The 20,583-nt window shown below is 34.5% G+C and overlaps 1 protein-coding gene across 6 annotated transcripts in view; it reads right to left on the bottom strand.

Moving 5' to 3' along the window:
- Window positions 1-8,747: 8,747 nt before the first annotated feature.
- LOC123547664 (LIM domain-binding protein 2-like) overlaps window positions 8,748-20,583 on the bottom strand; it is a 43,218-nt gene continuing 31,382 nt past the window's right edge. For 2 of the 6 annotated variants that reach the window (XM_053550740.1, XM_053550739.1), the window contains exons 7-10: window positions 20,137-20,196; window positions 17,958-17,984; window positions 15,152-15,300; window positions 8,748-14,145 (exon numbers count right to left, since the gene is read on the bottom strand). In XM_053550740.1, coding sequence (XP_053406715.1) covers window positions 13,900-14,145; window positions 15,152-15,300; window positions 17,958-17,984; window positions 20,137-20,196 — 482 coding nt within the window. In that variant the 3' untranslated portion in view covers window positions 8,748-13,899. The remainder of the gene's footprint in view (window positions 14,146-15,151; window positions 15,301-17,957; window positions 17,985-20,136; window positions 20,197-20,583) is intronic. The other 4 variants (XM_053550741.1, XM_053550742.1, XM_053550743.1 and 1 more) reach the window with 4 other exon arrangements.

The raw sequence follows: 20,583 nt of genomic DNA, 5'->3' as shown, positions 1-20,583 counted from the left end.
TGTAATATCCTGACACTAATTATCAGGTTTTACTAAGTTTTGAAGAAAAAATGCTGAAAAAAAAATAGCTCAGAAATAGAACTGTACCCTTGTCAGACAGTAAAATTCTGCAATGCATTTGACTATTCTTGTTCATCTTTCCTTGTTTATTATTTTGTATTCTAAGAAGAGGTTGTAAATGAATCCAGTATTCTCGTAATGTGTTCAACGAGTGGCATTATTAATTGTACATTATTTAAAATGCAGGCGCGTAGGAAGGCCTAAAGAAAAGAGGATTCACCAAAAAGGTGAGGGGTATGGGGACCGCTTAGGTCCTTAGGCAGAGCCCCCGGCGAAAAAATCGTTTGCAGAAAATTATATAATATTTCAAGCTCTTATTGTTGATATTACCGATTAAAATTGTACAATTTATGGTAGCTCTAATTGAAGAAACCTTATAAACCAATACAAATTTTAAGCCATATATATAACCCAATTTCAGACCATGATTTTAAAAATTAGGAGACAAAAGCTTGCACCCACTTTACATTTCGACAAAGATGGTCATCGGTTTTTACTAAATTATGTTTAACTTTAATTTTAGAACAGAATTTTAAAGATATTTTGGTACAAATAAAAGTCAGAAATCCGAGTCTTTGTGTTTCCATTTTTCCGCAAAGGCCGATTCTGATTTTATCAAAATTTACCAATTTTATCGAATTTTACTCAATTTTAGCAAATTTTAAACAGTGTAATCTTTAATCTAAATAGAACTAATATAATTGGCCTCAAAATAACTTTTTGAAGGACACAATTAAGAACATTACAAAATAAACATTAAAAGTTAGGCCAGCATTCTTTTGTGTATGTGTTAGCTAGGGACCTATGGTGACATACAAGCGCACAGTCCGGGACACCGGCAACCGTAGGCAAGTCCAGTAGTGATGATGTACACACCGCAAAATTTAGGCGTTACTTACACAGTGATAATGTATTCATTATTTAATATTATCACCTGAAACTTTCAGCACCGCTAGAAAATCTAAGGCAATTTTGATAAGATAATAGCAGAATGTTAAGCAAAAATAAATAGAAACAACCGATTTTTTTTTTATAAAATTACCTGTAAAATTTCATACAGCGCGATCGTAAATAGCTATTTCGTTTTTATAGTAAATAAATGTAATTAACATTTGGGCAGAAGATACCAAAAACAGAATAGAAAAATCTTTAATAGCGAACAGTGTTGTCAAACAAATTTCTGTTAAATTACCTATATAGCTGCATCGTGCGTGTAAAGTTTATAGCGGATTTTAATAAGTTTTAAATAAATCTTTGTTCTTAATTTTATTATGTTGTTTTTAATGATAAAACGTAGAGTATAGGCAGTCTATGACCGTGACAGTTGTCCCCTTGGATGTATTGTGTGTAAGTCAAGAAGGGAAACCGCTGGAATCCTTGTGGATGAATTCGTCTGAGACAACCGAGGCACTTGCCTCGGTCAATTTTTCTGCCTCGGTCGATTTTTTCTGCCTCAGTTGCCTCGGTGGACTTTTTTCAAGGCGACTATTTTTGGCAACCAAATTTTGTTTTGCCTTAGCTGTATGAATTACCAGCCGTTCTTCAAGAATCTGATCTCGGTTTGGAAAGTATTATTCGAATAGATGCGTTATAAAAACTATGGAACAAACTATAGCATATATCTACGACGTCACAACTAAGTGACGTATAGTATCGTACTACGGTTATTTCAGATTAATGTTTTCAATATTCCCCAGGCTCATCATCATCCGAAAATACCAGCCTGTAGATGTCTCCACGGATGCGTAGCGTGGCACACTCGCTCTGCTCATTGCGCTAAGTAACATTTGCAATCAAAGCCTAAAAATGGGCGATAAAAGATCGAAAGAAGCAATGATAAGATCAGGCAAGGGTATGAAGCTAGTGCCAGTGTATAATAGTAAACTGTATTTTTGTAGATTTGTAAATTTCAGAAGTAAATACAGGGCTGTAGCTTGACTACTTTGTTTGATCTTAAATACCACATACCTCAATCTGCTCCCCTCAATAAAAACTGTTACAAGTCATTGAGTAAATTATTGCATCTATTTCGGACTCCTACTTACGAGGACATGTTAAAAAAAATAAGATCTCGATTTTTCAGTCGTTCAGTTGAAATGTTCCACTTTTTAATGTTATTTATAAGCTAGTTCAGTGAGTGATAAAACATTCGGTTTAATATGCATATCTGAAACTACGGGATACGGTCAAAATAAATGTTTTATGTTTACCTAATGCAGATTTTGGTACTCCTAATCCTATAGCTTAGTAAATATTACACAATTGTGATTCATATAATAATTTCTATTGTAGTCGCGCGCTTTAATTTCACTGTAAATGTTCACCGTGCTCAAATGTAGATGATACCATACTGGTTTATGTCAAAATAAGTTTTGCCACTATTGCAAAAAGTGGATGACAGATAAACATAATTTGATATCCTTTCATGATCCTTTCATCATTCAGACACGTCAATGAAGAAATTTTAGTAATCTTCAAAAGATTTATCAGATATAATGGCAGTCAAAATATGTTTACTGTGTAAAAATGACAGTATATCATATCAGATACATTTGTATCATAATCGAAACATTGCGGCTAAATGCAAAAAAAATGTTTTTACAATACAATGGATAAATTGCTTTTAAATGTAAATATCGAAATGAATGCTGCAAACTACGTATTTTGCGTTTCAGTTGCTTGGATCACATTACTATGTTATATGCACATTATAAGCTGCAGCGTCATTGCATTTGTAAAACAAAATGAGAAAAAAAGCTGTTGACTGCTGCTTTCTAATGATATTAAGAGACAGAAACTTCTTGCTGCACGTTTATACTTACCATTCCTTCAAAACTGTACGAGTATTTTATAATAAAAAAAATGTTATGATACTAAAATAGCTCCTTAATTAATACCTGTAGGTGGCCGCTACGGCAGGATGTAATGTATATATCTATCGCAGTTTAACATTAAATGCGTGACGAAAAGTCTCTGAATCCTTATTTCATCTTACACCTCATCTCTTCAGCCTTTAAATTTTATTTATTGATTTTCTTTTTTTTATATTTTATTGTCGAAAAATGACGATATGTCTGTGCGTATGTTAGTATGTTGAGTTACGTGCCTGCCATGTGCATTATAGATCTACTCCGGTCATACTGACCAGTCGCTTTCAGAAGAAGCTACAAGTTCTATTTCTTTTCCCAGAATCTTCACCCTTGGGGAGATTCAACTGACCTGCACAAAGGGAAGTGGATTCCCTTTTTCACATCCTCCCGCTGAATAGCTTCAGAACTGGTTGCGCTACGCCTTGACCCCCTATATATGTAATAAAATAGGCGTGTTAAAACGTACCAAATAGTTATTACCAAACATTCACAAGGATTGCATTTTTCATTCGTGTAACATTCGGATCCCGAATTGAAATTCGCGCACTTCGCATCGTCATTTCGTACTTGGGCACTTACAACCGGAGCAAAAAAAAATCCACAAGAAAAGTTTGTACATCCTACGTTTTCTGGCGATTTTATGTTTACTTTCCTACAATATAAATTCAATTTTTTTCCAACCCTAATCTGATTTCAAAGCATGGTTTAGATTCAAAATAAACCGACGAATTTGTTGGTGCCAAAAGCAAAATCACTTGAAACTTAATTATTTATCATTTTAGTTTATATCATATGTATTTCATTTTATCAAAATATCATTGATGGGACAACTGTGCGGTTTATTTTCACTAATTTTGAAGAATATGAAGCGCTAAGTTGCTGTTGATGAAACTTCATTTATGCTGTAATCATCAATTAATATCTATTTGAATGTTCTTTTTCAACCTAATGAGGTTTAATTCTAAGTTAACGTCACAAATAATGTATTGATGATTTGATACGCATTTTGCACTTATCTCTGATGTGAGTTATAATGATATCCACCTTGTCATTGTATGAAAGAAGAACTTTTTTAGAGAATACTTATGTCCTTTTCAGCATGAGAGCAACATTAATAGGGAAAATGGTTTGAACATTTTTACATTTAATTTTACTCGAATAAGCGTCATCAAGAAGAATATTCTTCATACACCTCCCAAAAAGTAGGTCTTGTGACCTCCATCGCAAGAGAGACACATTACAAACGAACCACAAATCAGTATAAGTACTCGGGGTAGATCGCGAAGTAAACGGGTAATGTTTTTTCTTTTAATTATAACAACAGCGCAACAAAGTGTGTTTTTATCAAATATCCTACTTTTCTTGGGGGATCCCCCACAAACCCTCCTATGGGAGAGAGTGTGGCACACAACCTCCCTAACTATTACCCATCTGACTGTCGTCGCTTTGCCTTACCACTCAAATTTACCCAACAACCATGAACAAATGTGCGTACTCAGTTGCCTCGGTAAAATTTAGTCTCGCTACGGCCAAGGACATGTTCTAAAACTAACACCTATATATATATAGTACACTAATTACTTAATTGGAACACATCCAGTCTAGATCTAGGATAAAGATGTAAAAAAATAAATAAAAAAAAAAAAATAAATGGCAAAATTATGTGGATTCACGGGCGTACTGGCGTATAGGTAGCTACGCGCCTGAAATGCACACACTGTATTGAGTTTGTAAATATCCATCCTAAAGTACATCCTAAAGTATATCATTTTAATTCCTTTAACTGGAGAATAATTAGAAAATATTGTAATACGCTTCACGGAACTTATTTAGCTGTTTTCAGGATATAGCAAAATAACATGTTAGAAGATCTATTAAATATTTTATGTATAAATCATACATAAAGACATACAAACAACAGCATTTATAGTTATACTCTGCTTTCTTTAACTGATATCATTACATTATTTCATCAAATATATATGAATGACTTAACAATTATTTACGCACTTTAAATTTGAAATGCCCTGTTCACTTTTGTATTCTGTTAGTGTGTGAAATAATGTTTAATATTTATGAAAGGCAACATATAGGTCCGGGTGTTTAGAATTTGTAATATTTTATATGTATATATCGATGTCATACACAGTTCACATATCTTACTTTTTGCAATTGAAATAAGTTCTTATCAGAAATTCTTATCATTTTCATTTTTTAAAAGAAATGTGTCAGCATATATTAACTATTCATGCATTTCATGCTTAAGAATAAGTCTTTTTTATATATATATATGCATTAACCAATTGTTTTGTAGTAAAAATATCTTTATAAATCATTTCTATTGTAGATAAAACTTTGTTTCAATTTATTACTCTTGTTAATAATATTTTATTATCATACTAAAATGGAAAATAAAACTGTTTTTAAAAAGAAAAATGTTTATCTCTTTTTACTTATGTATATAAAACAAATAATTTTCTATTGCAAACTCATATAAAAGAAATGCGTTCCCCTTATCATAAGCAATCTAAAGATCATTATCTAATCATGCTTACTATCATGCTGGTTTTTCTCTGCCACAGAGCGAGATGCATGTAATTATAATTATCTATTAATGATGCATGCCCTTGAGGTTACCTGGCTCAAAAAGAGCGATATTTCGGGCAAATTCGTAGCAGTGTGTTACAATCATACAATGATAAGAAATGTGACCTATCAATTACTAGCAATGATTTTTCTCCTATTTGACATAAATTACCTCGTTTTTTTTGTCCCAGATGACCCAGTTTCGAACTTGTTGTAGATTTTATTCAGAGCTTCATTGAGACTGGGCAAACAAGAGCTGTCATAGGAGACAGTGCGCTCGACTGTTTCGATGCTGGATAGTAAAGTTGGGCACATCTGAGGAAACTGGAGCTGTCACTAGAGTCTTTAATGACTCCAATGAGGATGAAGATATCGGACAGTAACTTAAGTATGTGTCAAATGTATTTAGTAATAAGAGATAGAGAAGTTTATCAAAACATTAAATAAGAGTATAAAAGTGACATAATTCATGGAAAATTTCTGCTAAAGAAATGCATCATGACATTGTGTCATATCGTGTAGCTAATATTAGAAATGTGGAGCTACTATTTGAAGTTTGTGTCAAATAAGTGAGATAGAGCAGAAGTGCATCACAACTTGAACCTGAAATTCTAGTAAAAAGGGGCATAACTCATATAGCATTTTGGTGCCAGCATGATCATGTACATTGTGTCATATGATGTGGTTGATCATGTGAAACAACCGTTTTAAGTTGAATAAAATCCATTTAGTAACAACAGAAATATAGTGAAAAAAGCAACAAAATCAATCTGAAATTCTAAGCAAAATGGGGACACAGTCACTAAATATTTGTGCCAAAATTATGGACCTTGTGTCATATGATGATGATTATGTGGAAAAACTATTCAAGTTTGAATCAAATCCTTTTGGTAGTACAAGATATATAGTGGAAGTGCATTAAAACTTGAAATTTTATGTAAAATGGGGGCATAATTCATAAAATATTGGTGCGGGAATTATGACACTTGTGTCATATGAAGTGTGTGTGTGTGTTCGGGTTTAACGTCTTTTTCAACAATTTTTCAGTCATATAAACGACGGTGTCTACTTGTAGCAGTGAGCACAATGCCCAACTTTATAGTGCTGCCTCACTGGAATATCACGCCGTAGACACGTGGCATGATACCCCACCCAGTCACATTATACTGACACCGGGCTGACCAGTCCTAGCACTATCCCCTTAATGCTGAGCGTCAAGCGAGGAAGCTGCTAGTACCATTATTTACGTCTTTGGTATGACGCGGCCGGGGATTGAACCCACGACCTCCCGCACTCGAAGCGGACGCTTTACCACTAGGCTACCGAGGCGGTGTCATATGAAGTGGGTGATGATGTTGAACAATTGTTATTCCCTTCTGTTATAACAGAGATATAGTGAAAATACATCAAAATTAACCTAAAATCTAAGCATAAAGGGGGCATAATTCATGAAAAATTATGGATCTTTTGTGTCATATGATGTGGACAGTTATTTTAAGTTTGAATAAAATCCATTTGGTAACAAGAGCTCGTCAACTATGAAATGCCCCCCTTGATGCATTCAGTAATTGCACAAGGAACAGAAATTATTTGCTCACTGTAAACAAACGTTCTACTGTTCTGGTTCAATGTGACATTGACCTTTGACCTATTGACCTCAGAATCAACAGGGATCATCTGCTGGTCATATTCAACCTCCCTATTAAGTTTCGTGAGCCTAGGCCCAAGCGTTCTCAAGGTATCGTCCGGAAAGGGTTGAACTGTTCCGGGTCAATGTGACCTTGACCTTTAGCCCACTGACCTCAAAATCTATAGGGGCCATCTGCAGGTCATGGCCAACCTCCCTATCAAGTTTCATGATCCTAGGCACATGCGTTTTCAAGTTATTGTCTGGAAACGGTTTAAATGTTCTCGGTCACTGTAACCTTGACCTTTGACCTACTGACCTCAAAATCAATAGGGGTCATCTGCTGGTCATAATGGACCTCTTTATCATCTTTCATGACCCTTGGCCCAAGCATTCTCAAGTTATCGTACAGAAACCGTTTTACTGTTCCTGGCAATTGTGACCTTGAACTTTGACCTAATGACCTCAAAATCAATAGGGGCCATCTGCTGGTCATGGTCAATCTCTCTATCAATTTTCCTGATCCTAGGCCCAAGCATTCTTGAGTTATCGCCCAGAAACCATTTTACTGTTCCTGGTCACTGTGACCTTGACCTTTGACCTACTGATCTCAAAATCAATAGGGATCATCTGCTGGTCATGATGGACCTCCCTATCAACTTTCATGATCCTAGGCCCAAGTGTTCTTGAGTTATCATTCGGTAACCGTTTTACTGTTCAGGGTCACTGTGACCTTGACCTTTGACATACAGATCTCAAAATCAATAGGGGTCATCTGCTGGGGATGATCAACCTTCCTATCAACTTTCATGACCCTAAGCCCAAGCATTCTTTAGTTACCATCCAGAAACGGATTGATCTACATACCGCTCGACAGACCGACCAACATCTGCAAAACAATATGCCCCTCCTTCTTCGAAGGGGGGCATAATAACTAAAACAGAGTGAAAGTGCAGCAAAACGTTAACCTGAAATTCTAAGTAAAAAGGGGGATAATTCAATAAATATTAGTGTGAGAGTTATAGCCCTTATGCCAGATGATAAGCATGATGATGAGGAATAACTGTTTTAAAAGCCAGTAATAAATCCATTTCTAATCACTCAAGTATTTTGATAAAAGTAAAAATTTCTTGGATAACTCTCATCTTTCAAGTTTGAACCTAATAGTGTAAGAGTAGTTCAACAACATTTCCACGTAAAGTAAATCGGAGCTAGAAAATAGTGAACTGTGTTCCTTTTAACCTTTAGCCTGCTGGTGGCAAGTAACCTTGCCTTTGCGACCAGTGCAGACCAATTCATGTCCATGCAGGCTGATCAAGGTCTGCACTGTTTGCTATTCAGTCAGTAAATTTTCAGTGAACACCCCTTCGAATAATAAATAGTATTACCCAATTTGAAAGATGGATCAGTCCAGTATAGGAATTCAGCAGGGTGAAGGTTATTATACCTTGCTTTACAACTTTACATACTCTACTTACAGACTGATCATCTGAAGTTTACTTAATGATGAAGGAGATTATCAGTATGAGGCCATGGCTGGACATAACCAAAGCTATACATAATGTAACAGTACAGGTGAACATCAAGAAATAACAAATAATTCATAACATTACAATATAAATAATTTATTCATTTCATATATTACAAAGTTGATGGCTAACAATGTACAATAAAAATGATCTAATGTGTCTTATACATACATTTGATTGATTCAATTTGCTGTTCACAGCAAGTCAATCGATGTAACATTTTACAATTAATACGAATAACTGAATTTACATTACTAACATGTTCCAAGAAATATGTGGTCACACTAGATTAGCTCCAAATCAAAGTGCTATCCTCAAAGGGCCTGACCTCCAGACTCACCTCAAAATATCAGTATTTTGTAAACATGGAATATAAAACTAAAGATGAATATTATCTCTTATAATCTACAGGTGTTATCGCTATATTACATATAGTAGTAACGATTCCGAATTTTTCTTGTGCCACTGTTTTTATCTACTTTGAAAATTTGGAATCACCTAATACTTAATTATTAACAAGTGCTCTCATAAATTTCAAAAACAAAATGACCAAAGTCTGGAGCCACCCCTTGAACAGATTATCTTGTTAATTTGTCTACATGGAAGATTGAAGTCTACACCTAACACTGAAATGATTTCATTTGATATTTTCAACTGGCCAAAGTTAGTATTAACTTCACTCCTTATATTAAGATGAAGTCAAAATAAAAAATTCTGTGATCATAAAAAAATATTTAATTCTGTAAACAAAATCATTTTCTGTCTTGTCATGACTTGGTTAAATTTTATATCATTTCATATCTGCATTGTATTGAATAAATGTAAAATATATATTCATTTACTGTTTTATTAAACACTGCAGGAGTCTGTTTCAGTGTGAATACTTCTTATTGTGTGACAACTCAAGGAATATTTACTTTTTTTGTGGTTTGAGACTTCTAACGGAAAAGGAGTTTATTTCAAATACATACATAGTGTAGAACAACAAAGTTAATAGATTACAATGTATATACCTTAACATATTTTAACAGGTCAGCAATGTGAAAAATGAAGATGACCTAATAAAAAGTGGCATTACTCTTCATACCTCATTAACAAGAATAAAGATAGACAAAAAACAATATATAAAACTATGTCGACTTTAAGAAATGAATAAATTCAGCAATGATTCTGCAAGTATTTATAGCTGTTAATAAACACAGCTGTACGATTTAAACTCCATTTTCATAAGGTTTTGTTGTATATACACCTCACACTTACAATAAAGATCTTTATTTCAGATAAAGTTAAAGTAAAAAATGTTATCATATTTTTTTATGCTGATAGAGTAACTCGTTAAACAGGCATTCTTAACAACTTTCCTTACTAACAACAAATGTCTTTCTTTTTGACATTTACAAACAGTTGATGTTATTTTACACACACTCCAAACTGAATGAAAAACTATCGTAACTAACAGACTTTAAAGAAGCACTTTTGGCAGTTATCCCTTTAACCTTAGAAACATTCTTTTAATACTTGAGACTTAATATAAAACTATGAAAGGTTTCTTTGTTAAGGAAACTAGACTCGGTCATCTAGAGATAAAATGCAAGACTAACAAGTCTCGGGTCCCTGATTTAATCCCCCCAATCCACCTAAAATTACATGTTCTGCCACTTGGATAAGACTTCAAGAAGGATCTTACATGCCTTCATGTGTAACACAGGGTTTGCCATACCTGTGGAACAGCATGGAATGGAAAACCGAGAGATGGGTTCTTACCTACCGTTAATATTATTGCAAAATTTTCAAAGATTTTGTAAACTGAAAATTGCTCGTACACTATGGTGTCATAAAATGACATCAAATTATGATACAATATGAGCACATGTAGCTTACTGTTTTCCTAGGGCAAGGATAAAGTGATCTCCTACCCAGTAACCTAGTCTTTCCCCACGTTGTAGGCAAAAAGTTTAGATCTTGCATGCTAAAGGAGCACCGGAAGCTTCTAGAATATTTTATTTATTTTGTACAAAAACCTAAAATGACAAAGCTACTCCAGATGAGCTAGAAGTAACAAGGTAATGGACTGACATACAACATTAATGTAAAATACAAAAATATAGCACCTGTCCTCTCACAATAGATGTTCAAATGCACAGCATCATTTTCAAACAGGATTTCCAAAAGAAATTTATCAAAACATCTAGGTATCAGTACATTTGCATATCCAAAAAGCTCTTGTGTTTCTCACAATAAACTTAGGAGACTACCATTACACAAGGTAAATTCTATTTCTGTTACAGGAGCTGAGGAAAGAGAGTTGAAGATACCAGATAATCATTTATTTCTATTAACCCTTATCCGGCTAAATTTCTATAAAGAACTTGTCCATCTTTCAGTCTGGACAGTACCATTAATTGGTAAAAGGGGTGCATATCAAAAAGATACTGACTGAATGGCGAACAGTGCAGATCATGATCAGACTGCATGGATGTGCAGGCTGATCATGATCTACACTGGTCGCAAAGGCAGAATCAATTGTTTCAAGCATGATAAGGGCTAATATGATAAATATCTCTGAAGCTCTTGCAAAGTGCACAAGTCTAAAAAGATTAAGAAGTGTCTACCAAATTGAATTCAAATTAACAAACAAGAACTGAGAAAGTATACATGTTTTATGTTTAAAACAGAAAGAAATTATCAGGCTTTTGTCATTACTTTCTGTATCAACCTAATGAAAAGTAGTACATCTCCGGAATCTGGTGGGTGGCTATTTTTAGAATTTTGATATCAGCTCTTCTTCCTTCTTTGTCTTTAACAAATGACAGACTTATCTATTCTATGTTTTCTTCTATTTGGAAACAAATAATGTGTGAATTCTACCTTACTACTGTAAATATGTATAAATCATAAAACACAAATGTAAGTTGTTCTCGGTTAATTTTTGTTGAAAATAACAAAATTGCCATACCAGCATTCTCCAACTGTGCTGGAAGGTTTAAAATGAAACGGATGTGTATAACTTAAGTACACACATACATGTACCTATAAATTTACAATAAAAGTGAAAATTATCCAATTTGCCTTAATTTACCTCGCATGTTAATTCCTAGTCTGAAATATTTGAAATTTTTTACAGCATTTCAGATAAAAAACAATAGTAAATAATAACAGAGGTATAAGGGCTTAACAGACCAGTAAAAACCTTTCCTAAAATGCATGTAAATATAAACAGAATGATAGTGTTGAAACAGCATAACTGATCTTGAAAAAAATTCAAATCAGCAAAAAATTACTTTCAACTACTTAAAGAACTTTTCTTTGGTTTTAAGTCACAGCAAGATTTCTTAGGTCATATGGCAATTTTCCAGCTATTTATGATAGAGGACAACCCAAGATACCCCCTTGTGACTTTATTTCGGGCACGACAGGCACCTGTGTAGAAAAACTTTTGTATGCCAGCTCGATAGCTTCCTCACTTGAAAAAAATGGATTCAAACCCACAGTAGAGAGGTGTAAGTGATCAATGGCCAGTCACCTTAACCATCTCGTCAAGGCAGCCCCTTAATAGAGTAAGTGAACTCACGAAAAATACTGTATCAATATACTGGTAAGTGTTGCTAAAACATGTCTAGAACAATAAAATGCAATAAATGTTTACACAAAATAAATGTCACTCTTAATTAACAACAAAGTAAGATAATTAACAAACTGCAAAACAAAACTGCAAGTAAATCATGTAAAATTTACCCTTTACAATGAAGGAATATGTACGTTGCGACGAGCATGTATTTATACCGTACTAACAGACTTTTATGCTAATGTATTATTTTCTCATCCACCAGGTTTGAAAATCAGTGTTCCAGGACATCAAAAAAAGTTTGGGATTAAATCAGTCTAAAGAACGTCAACATCTGATTGGTCGATTCCGAGCACAATCTACTAACTGACCAATGGCAAGATGGCATTCAGAGACTGGTCTACTAGTTCAGTTTATCAGTCCGGAAGCCACAGAGCTTCAGTAGACATCTGGTGTGAGAGATTACAATGAGACAAGTATGTAAAACTTAATACAAGCATGTTGTTGAAGATTTAAACAAGTCTGTATAGAAACTGCCTCAGTGGCAAAGTACATTCACTTGCAATAAAATATACACTATACAAAATGAGGAAGAAAAACAGTAAATGTTGAGATTTCCAGTCAGAGAAAATGCAATAACGCTAAAGTTCATGTATAAACATGATAAATATATTGTACCAATGCATATGAAGTCTAACATATATGGCTGTTAACATGACATTTACAATGAATAGGTTCAGACTAGTGGTCATGTTAATGTACAAAATGGAAATGACTATATAAATATGTAAATGCAATGTACAGATAAAATATTTTACTAATGGCCTTTGAGTTTGGTTTACTAATTTCTACACTCTCAAGAGACGTACTGATGGCAAAAAATATTTATTTTAAGAAAGCAACAATTACCACTACTAACATATAATTTCATGTTAATATTACTAGGTATTTCATTACTGAAATAATTCTGCAGTATTTAGAACAAATTATTTTGTTGCTTATGGCAACTGTTTTAAATTTTTTTTCCAGCAAGCATGATATCTTACATGTAAGGCAAATGCCACCAGTGCTCTCAGAGAGAAACTATTGGTATTATAAATACCTTAATTAAATATGAAAGCTTTACATGCCAAGGTAACAGTTTTTGTGTTACTGTATTTTTAAATTATTTCTTAAAATATATATTATTAGTCCCTTTTCAACATGATTCAATTACAAAAGAACTGATTGCCATGGAAACAAAAATGGTTGCCATGGAAACAAACATCTACTCTACAACTTGAACCTGAGACAGTCTTCTCTATTACAAAGTCAAACTTCTTCAGTGTACACTATATCTGCCATTTTATTTACACAATGTCATTGAAATTAAATACAATTCTTTCATTACCATTCACTCAACAAAACTCTGAACTATTTTTGTTTACATCTTTCCACATCTGAATGTCACTTAACCCGTCTTTCCGCATCTACTTTATAAAGTGACATCATCCAACATTACAAACATGTTTCATACCTTCACAAACAATTCTGATCTTTTACTGAACACTCCAAGGTTTACCACTGCTTAAAAGTCAAACAGCAACATTTTAAATGAGCAACACGCTCATAAAAATGAGCCAGACAACTCCAATATTACAACTATTCACAAATCTCATCCAGTCATTGCTCAGTTTTTGTATCAACATCTGATACAGGTTGTGGCCCCCCTGACGCAGGTATCGGTGGTTTTTTATCTCCACCCCATGGACTATTGTGTTGCTGTAGGGCAGGTGAACTGGCAGCAAATTTGTCCTCCTCATTCGCATTATTCTCAAACTGCTGGTTCTCAAGACGTGTAATGAGTCTCTCGTCTTCATCTCCAAATTCCCCACCCATCAATGTTGGCTCTCCTACCACCATCACATCCTGTAATAGTTATGAAGAAAATTAGTTTGATACAGGTTTAATTTTTTCCACACTGGTTTTATTATGTAACAGTCACACTGTTCATGGATCTGCAGTGTTCCCAGAAACCCCCAAATGGTACTTTGTAGCCCCGGTTTTGGAGACAGCTATTATACGTCTCTTAGTGTGGGGGGTGCAAAAAAGCAAGAAAAACTCAGTTTTCACCCCCAACTTTAAATGCCAGTAGGAACACTGATCTGAACCAGCACTTCCGATTACAAAGTCACTGACAACTTCTTTACATGACTCAGTGGTGGAAGACAAATTACTTTGATGGTATCATCTAACAAATTTTCACACAAAGACACAGGCTTACCATAGACCAAACTCAAAACCCTTCAAAGTGGTTCTCTCAACTCAAAAATTCACAGTCAAAGTATTAAATTATAGTATTATAGAATGATAATGTTTCTGATTGTTTTATTCTAATTAACATTCACAAAATGAATGAGAAAACAGGCATCAAACTTAGCCTGCATTATCACCAAATACATACTGTTAACAAGTTACAAGTCCTAAATTCTAAATAAAGTAAATATGGCTGTTCACTATCAAATCAGAAAATAAAAATAATGCAACAAACATTTGATCTACAGTAGATTTAAAAGTAGTCTCACTGCAGTAGGTTATTTTTCTATGGGAAGACAGTTAACAATAGTGTTCCTTGTGTAAAATGTGGCACCCGCAGAAACCTTCCAACACAACCTATGTAACTATAACATAACTGACTAAGATGTTTTGAACTAAAGAAAAGACAGATCTAGTTAAAATCTATCAGTCTCTGTCAAGGTTGTGTACCCACAATGACAATTGGCAATATCTGTGTGAGTACTTTTTCTCCCGAGTTCACTATGGACAAGTCAATTATTCTGGCTACTAGTCCTACAGGACAAGTGGTGAAAAAAGTTTACACCCTTGTATTCTGTAATATTTAGATGTGTTTATAAGAAATGGAGTAAGGACTCACTTTACTTACCCCAGGTACTGAGGTATTAATGCCTTGTGGACCTGGAGAACGGTTCTTCTTCCCTGAAGGAGCAACACTATTCTGTACATTAGCAGCACTTCCTGTAGAAGATTTACGCTTCCTTCTTTTCCCCGGCTGTCGTGTTGTATCTATAAATAGAAATTTGTATATTTTATGTTAACATTATTGTTTCAGGCCTATCATGACCATATACACCTATATAGTGAATGCTGTAGTCTGGTACAAGACAACTTTCCTACAAAATTGACATTGTGGCAAGAGCCCCTGAATATACCGGTAGCTTAGGACAAGTCTGAGAGTCAAAGCAACAAAATTCTAAAAGATGTGAAACCTTATTCAATTTTCTCTATGTTTCAAACAATGTTTCCCCCCCCACCCCCCCTCCAAAAAAGTTTGATATTAGAAGCTATTGCAAACAAATGATTGACAAACTTGATTTTTGCTTTACCGGTAATGTTTACTTAATATGAACCATAAAATGTACATTTTATGTAAATTTAGTTAAGGGGAAACATGCAATCTTATAAATCAGATTTTAAACTGTGTTTCCCAGTGGTTAAACCATTGGTACTAATACCGTTTCCATCATTAACTGTTCTATATGTAAATATACCTGCTTTAAATATCAATACCAGACTGGCATGCCAAGTTTTCTTGAATAAACAATGCTCTGATGTTTTACAGTTCATAGCATATCAAAAATGAAATTCTACATGTACATAGTCATACCAACATAAAATGAGCTGCACCATGAGAAAACCTACATAGTGCATTTGCGACCAACATGGATCCAGACCAGCCTGCACATCCACGCAGTCTGGTCAGAATCCATGCTGTTTGCTAATGGTTTCTATAATTGCAATAGGCTTTGAAAGAGACCAGCATAGATCCTGACCAGACTGTGTAGATGCGCAGGCTGATCTGGATTCATTCTGGTCGCAAATGCACTATGCTGGTTTTCTCATATGGCGCGGCTCAAATAATATCAAACTACTATGACTGTGTAGGTTTGGTGAACAACACCATATTTTGTTGTTATTAACTGTCACTAGTATTAACAACTGGAGTTAAATCTACCTACAATTAGTCTCTACATGTGCGATTGGTTATCACAACATAATTATAAGTAGCAAAAGATAAATTATTAGAAGACAGAACTTTGACAGCTTAATGAGTTCTTACAATTTATTTTACCTTGCACTCATAACTGGTGGACAACATTTCCAGAAGGGTAGCGTATATCCCCAAGGTAAAGTATATCCCAAAGAAATGTTTATTAGGAAATGACCGTTTATAGCTGGAATATGGTAATTTCTACAACTATTTCATAGCTATCAAGCTGTAAAGGCAAAATTAACTCTGTTGTGAACACACTTTTTCCACAAATTTCCTGGACAGACACTTTTGATTTTCAAAGAAATGTAATACAACTTTTGCATGAATTTTACAATGCATTCATATAAAATTGTTAATTTTTTTCTTGGAATAAAAACCAATAATTTATTAATAATAACAGTGTTAGTTGTAATACAACTTTTGCATGAATTTTACAATGCATTCATATAAAATTGTTAATTTTTTTCTTGGTATAAAAACCAATAATTTATTAATAATAACAGTGTTAGTAAATCAATAATGTTATTGTTTCATATAAACAAGAGGTAAGTAAGATGCAGAACCTTTCCCAACAAGAATGATTGCATCAAACTTAACGTTGTGTAAAATCAACGACATCCACTTTTCCTTCCTCATCTTAAATGATAAATATGCTTTATTTTCAAGTCAAACTTAACCCTGAGCCTGCTAAATTTCTATAATGGACTGGTCCATCATTCAATTTGGGCAATACCATTTATTATTCGAAGGGGTGTTTACTGAAAATTCACTGACTGAATAGCGAACAGTGCAGACCATGATCAGACTGCACAGATGTGCAGGCTGATCTTGGTCTGCACTGGTCGCAAAGGCAGAATTACTGCCGCCAGCAGGCAAAGGGTTAATGATACAACAGTGACCTTACCAGAAATAATGTCAGACTTGAAGTTAATGACATATACGGCGACTTCACCAGTACCTAGTCTCACTTAAAGTTAACAGCATAAATACGATGACTTCACTGGTGCTAGAGTCGGATTTAAAAGTTAACGACAGATGGTAACTTTACCAGTCCTAGAGTCAGACTTAAGAGTAAACGACATATGGCAACAATCTGCGTGAACAATCAGTCTTTTGCAAGCTAGCCTGACTGATGTAGTGACTGACAAGCTGAAAAGGTGTGTGGCTGAAACCTTCCAATAACAGAGACAGCAAATAGATGATTTATAGAGAAGGAATAACAGGAGTGATGCACTGCAACACACTGTGTCAGTACATACATTTAACCAGTGTATGAAAGTGGATGTCTGCAGGCAGTGATTGCAGTAAAGTCAAAACAAAAGTCAAAGCAAAACATGAGGTGGTCCCAAGTCACATGCTTACATAAACATTTTTGTCTTCATTAACAGGTTTAAACAGCATCTTTAACAATGTTTCAGATGGTAAAAGACAGTTTAAAGTGATCTTAATAACAGATCTGTAACTGAGATATCAAAGTATGTATTTGTTGTCAGTTTACTATATCCTATTATAAGTTATAAATCAATAAAAACCACCAGCATCAGACTGGCTATTTCCAGCTTATAGATAAGACTATATGAAACATTATATAGAAACAGACTTGTAAGACAGTCGTAACTGGAACCCATGTTGTTTTGACCTTGCTGTATAAAAATGAAACATAAACTACCCGACTGTGGGGACACACTCCATTTCCCTACAACAAAACAGCTTGTAAATTATAGAAATAAACCATACATGTATAAATATACAATACTGCGGTCTTCACATTTTCAGGAGGGGAGCATACATTACAGGGAATGTTTGTGAATGTTTCATAAAACTAATATATTTTGATATTTCTAGGCATAAAATTATTATCAAATCTTGCTCAAAAATAGTTTGGTAAGAAAAATACTGTAATGGTCACAGTTGAATGCAACTCATATCACCTTTACTATAAACTGCAAGTACTATGGCTTCAACATACTAACATATCTATTTTCAGACCTAATATTAAATCATTCAAGGGCTTCTGGTCATATACATTAGCCTAAATTTTATAACTGTACAAGAAATGTATCAAGAAATGATGACTGACACGCCAGTGAAGGGTGTTCACAAAAGCTTACCCTTGGGCAAAAATCATTGCGTACATTGTGCTCAGATGAGCTAAAACTATGTTACATTTAGAGTTAACACATTAAAATAAATCTATGTTATGATTTCAGTGTTAAAAATATATACTTCTATGTTAAATCTACAAGTACATAAAATTAAGTTTAAGATAATCTTAGGTAATATTAGCCGCTATATTCCATAAAGACTGCCTGCTTTAACATCATTCAATTTTACGTGGGAAAGAGACGATAAGAAACAAAAGGGCCACAATTGCCTTAAGTGGCTCACCTGAGAAATGTAAGCTAAACAACAAAAAGTTTTTATAGTTTTAGCTCTGCTAGAATCTAAAATGGGCAAAACTGGAAGAGGACTTTACAAGGATTCCACAGACTCAAAAGAAACTGTTTTAAAGTCACCATAGAAACATATGCAAATTGGACAGGCAGTTTCTGATACAAAGATTTCTTATATTCCTATTTTTTATATATATAAATATATATAATAGAAAATATTAAAAGTTACTCCTGGACAAGTAGAGACCATGCACACCCATGCCAAGCTTCATGAACTTCCGTCAAATGGTTTCAGATGAGATGTCATTAGAAGGAAAGTGTGGATGATGGACTATGAGTGATCACATTAGCTAATCCAGAGCATTTCATACCCCAGGTGACCTAAAACACTGAAGCCATCAGATACTACAATTTCCACATCATCAAAACACTTTGGTAACAAAAGCATGTAGAACACAAATTGTGTTCCCCCCCCCCCCCCCCCCCCACGATGCATTCAGTAATTGCACAAGGAACAGAAATTATCTGGTCAATTATATACAAAAGTTCTACTGTTCTGGGTGAATGTGACCTTGACCTTTGATCTATTGATCTTAAAATAAATAGAGGTCATCTGCAGGTCATGATCAACCTCTCTGTTAAGTTTCATGATCCTAGGCCCAAGTGTTCTCGAGTTATCATCCAAAAAACGTTTAACTGTTCTGGGCCACTGTGACCTTGACCTAAGACCAACTGACATCAACATCAATAAGGGTCATCTGCTGATCATGATCAACCTCCCTATCAAGTTTCATTATCCTAGGCCCAAGCATTCTCAAGTTATCGTCCGGAAACCATATAACTTAAACTGTTCTGGGTCACTGTGACCTTGATCTTTGACCTATTGACCTCAAAATCAATAGTCATCTGCTGGTCATGATCAACCACATTATCAATTTTCATAATCCTAGGCCCAAGCATTCTTGAGTTATTATTCAGAAACTGTTTAACTGTTTAGGGTCACTGTGACCTTGACCTCTGACCTACTGACCTTAAAATCAATAGAGGTCATCTTCTGGACATGATCAATCTCCCTGTCAACTTTCATGATCCTAGGCCCAAGCGTTCTTGAGTTATCATCCAGTAATGGACTGGTCTACATACCGACCGACCAACCGGACATACCGACATCTGCATGGTAATTTCAAGGGGGGAAAAAAGGCTGGTGTCTGTACAAAAATTTTGCTTTCTCTCCACCAGTATAAAGATAGGCAACATGACACAAATTCTGTGTAAGAATACATTTAACTCTTTTAACTACTAGTTTCTGATACAACAGGCAGTAGAGAAACAGAAGTTGGAAAAAATTAAGTGGCACTTCTTTGTAAATTTTAAGAGAAATATATAAGCGTGTTAGTGAAGGCACTACTTTTTCACAATTTGTTAACTGTGTAGTAATACACAAGAACAACCTACTTTTCGTCTTTTGTCCAGGCATATCTGGGTGAGGCATGTTTGGCATTTCGCCAGTACCATCTATTAAACAAAATGAAAATAAAAGAACATGCAGAGGAATGGGAATGGTAATGTCATGCATAATTCAAGCAGTATATACATATATTAACTGGACGATGCATTTTTTTCCAAGGCCATCTTTAGAAATATTGTTTGCCATGTTCCAACCAAAATTCTGTCATCAATGTAGACAGGAAGGTGAAATTTTTCTCTACTATTTAGAAATCAAAGATGATAAGCATTTTCAACAAAGAAAACATTTAAAATAAATTATCACTTACCGTAGATACCCCCCCCCCCCTCTCCCCCCCGATTTTAGCCAAAAATCCTGGGGGAAAAAAACATTTTTGGTCAATTTTGAGATGGATGGAAAACAAAAGTAGAGTTTACATCGACACCGGTAATAAA

This window comes from Mercenaria mercenaria, chromosome 9 (genome assembly GCF_021730395.1).
Source record: "Mercenaria mercenaria strain notata chromosome 9, MADL_Memer_1, whole genome shotgun sequence".
NCBI lineage: Eukaryota > Metazoa > Mollusca > Bivalvia > Venerida > Veneridae > Mercenaria > Mercenaria mercenaria.
This window is presented reverse-complemented; position numbering and strand designations above follow the sequence as displayed.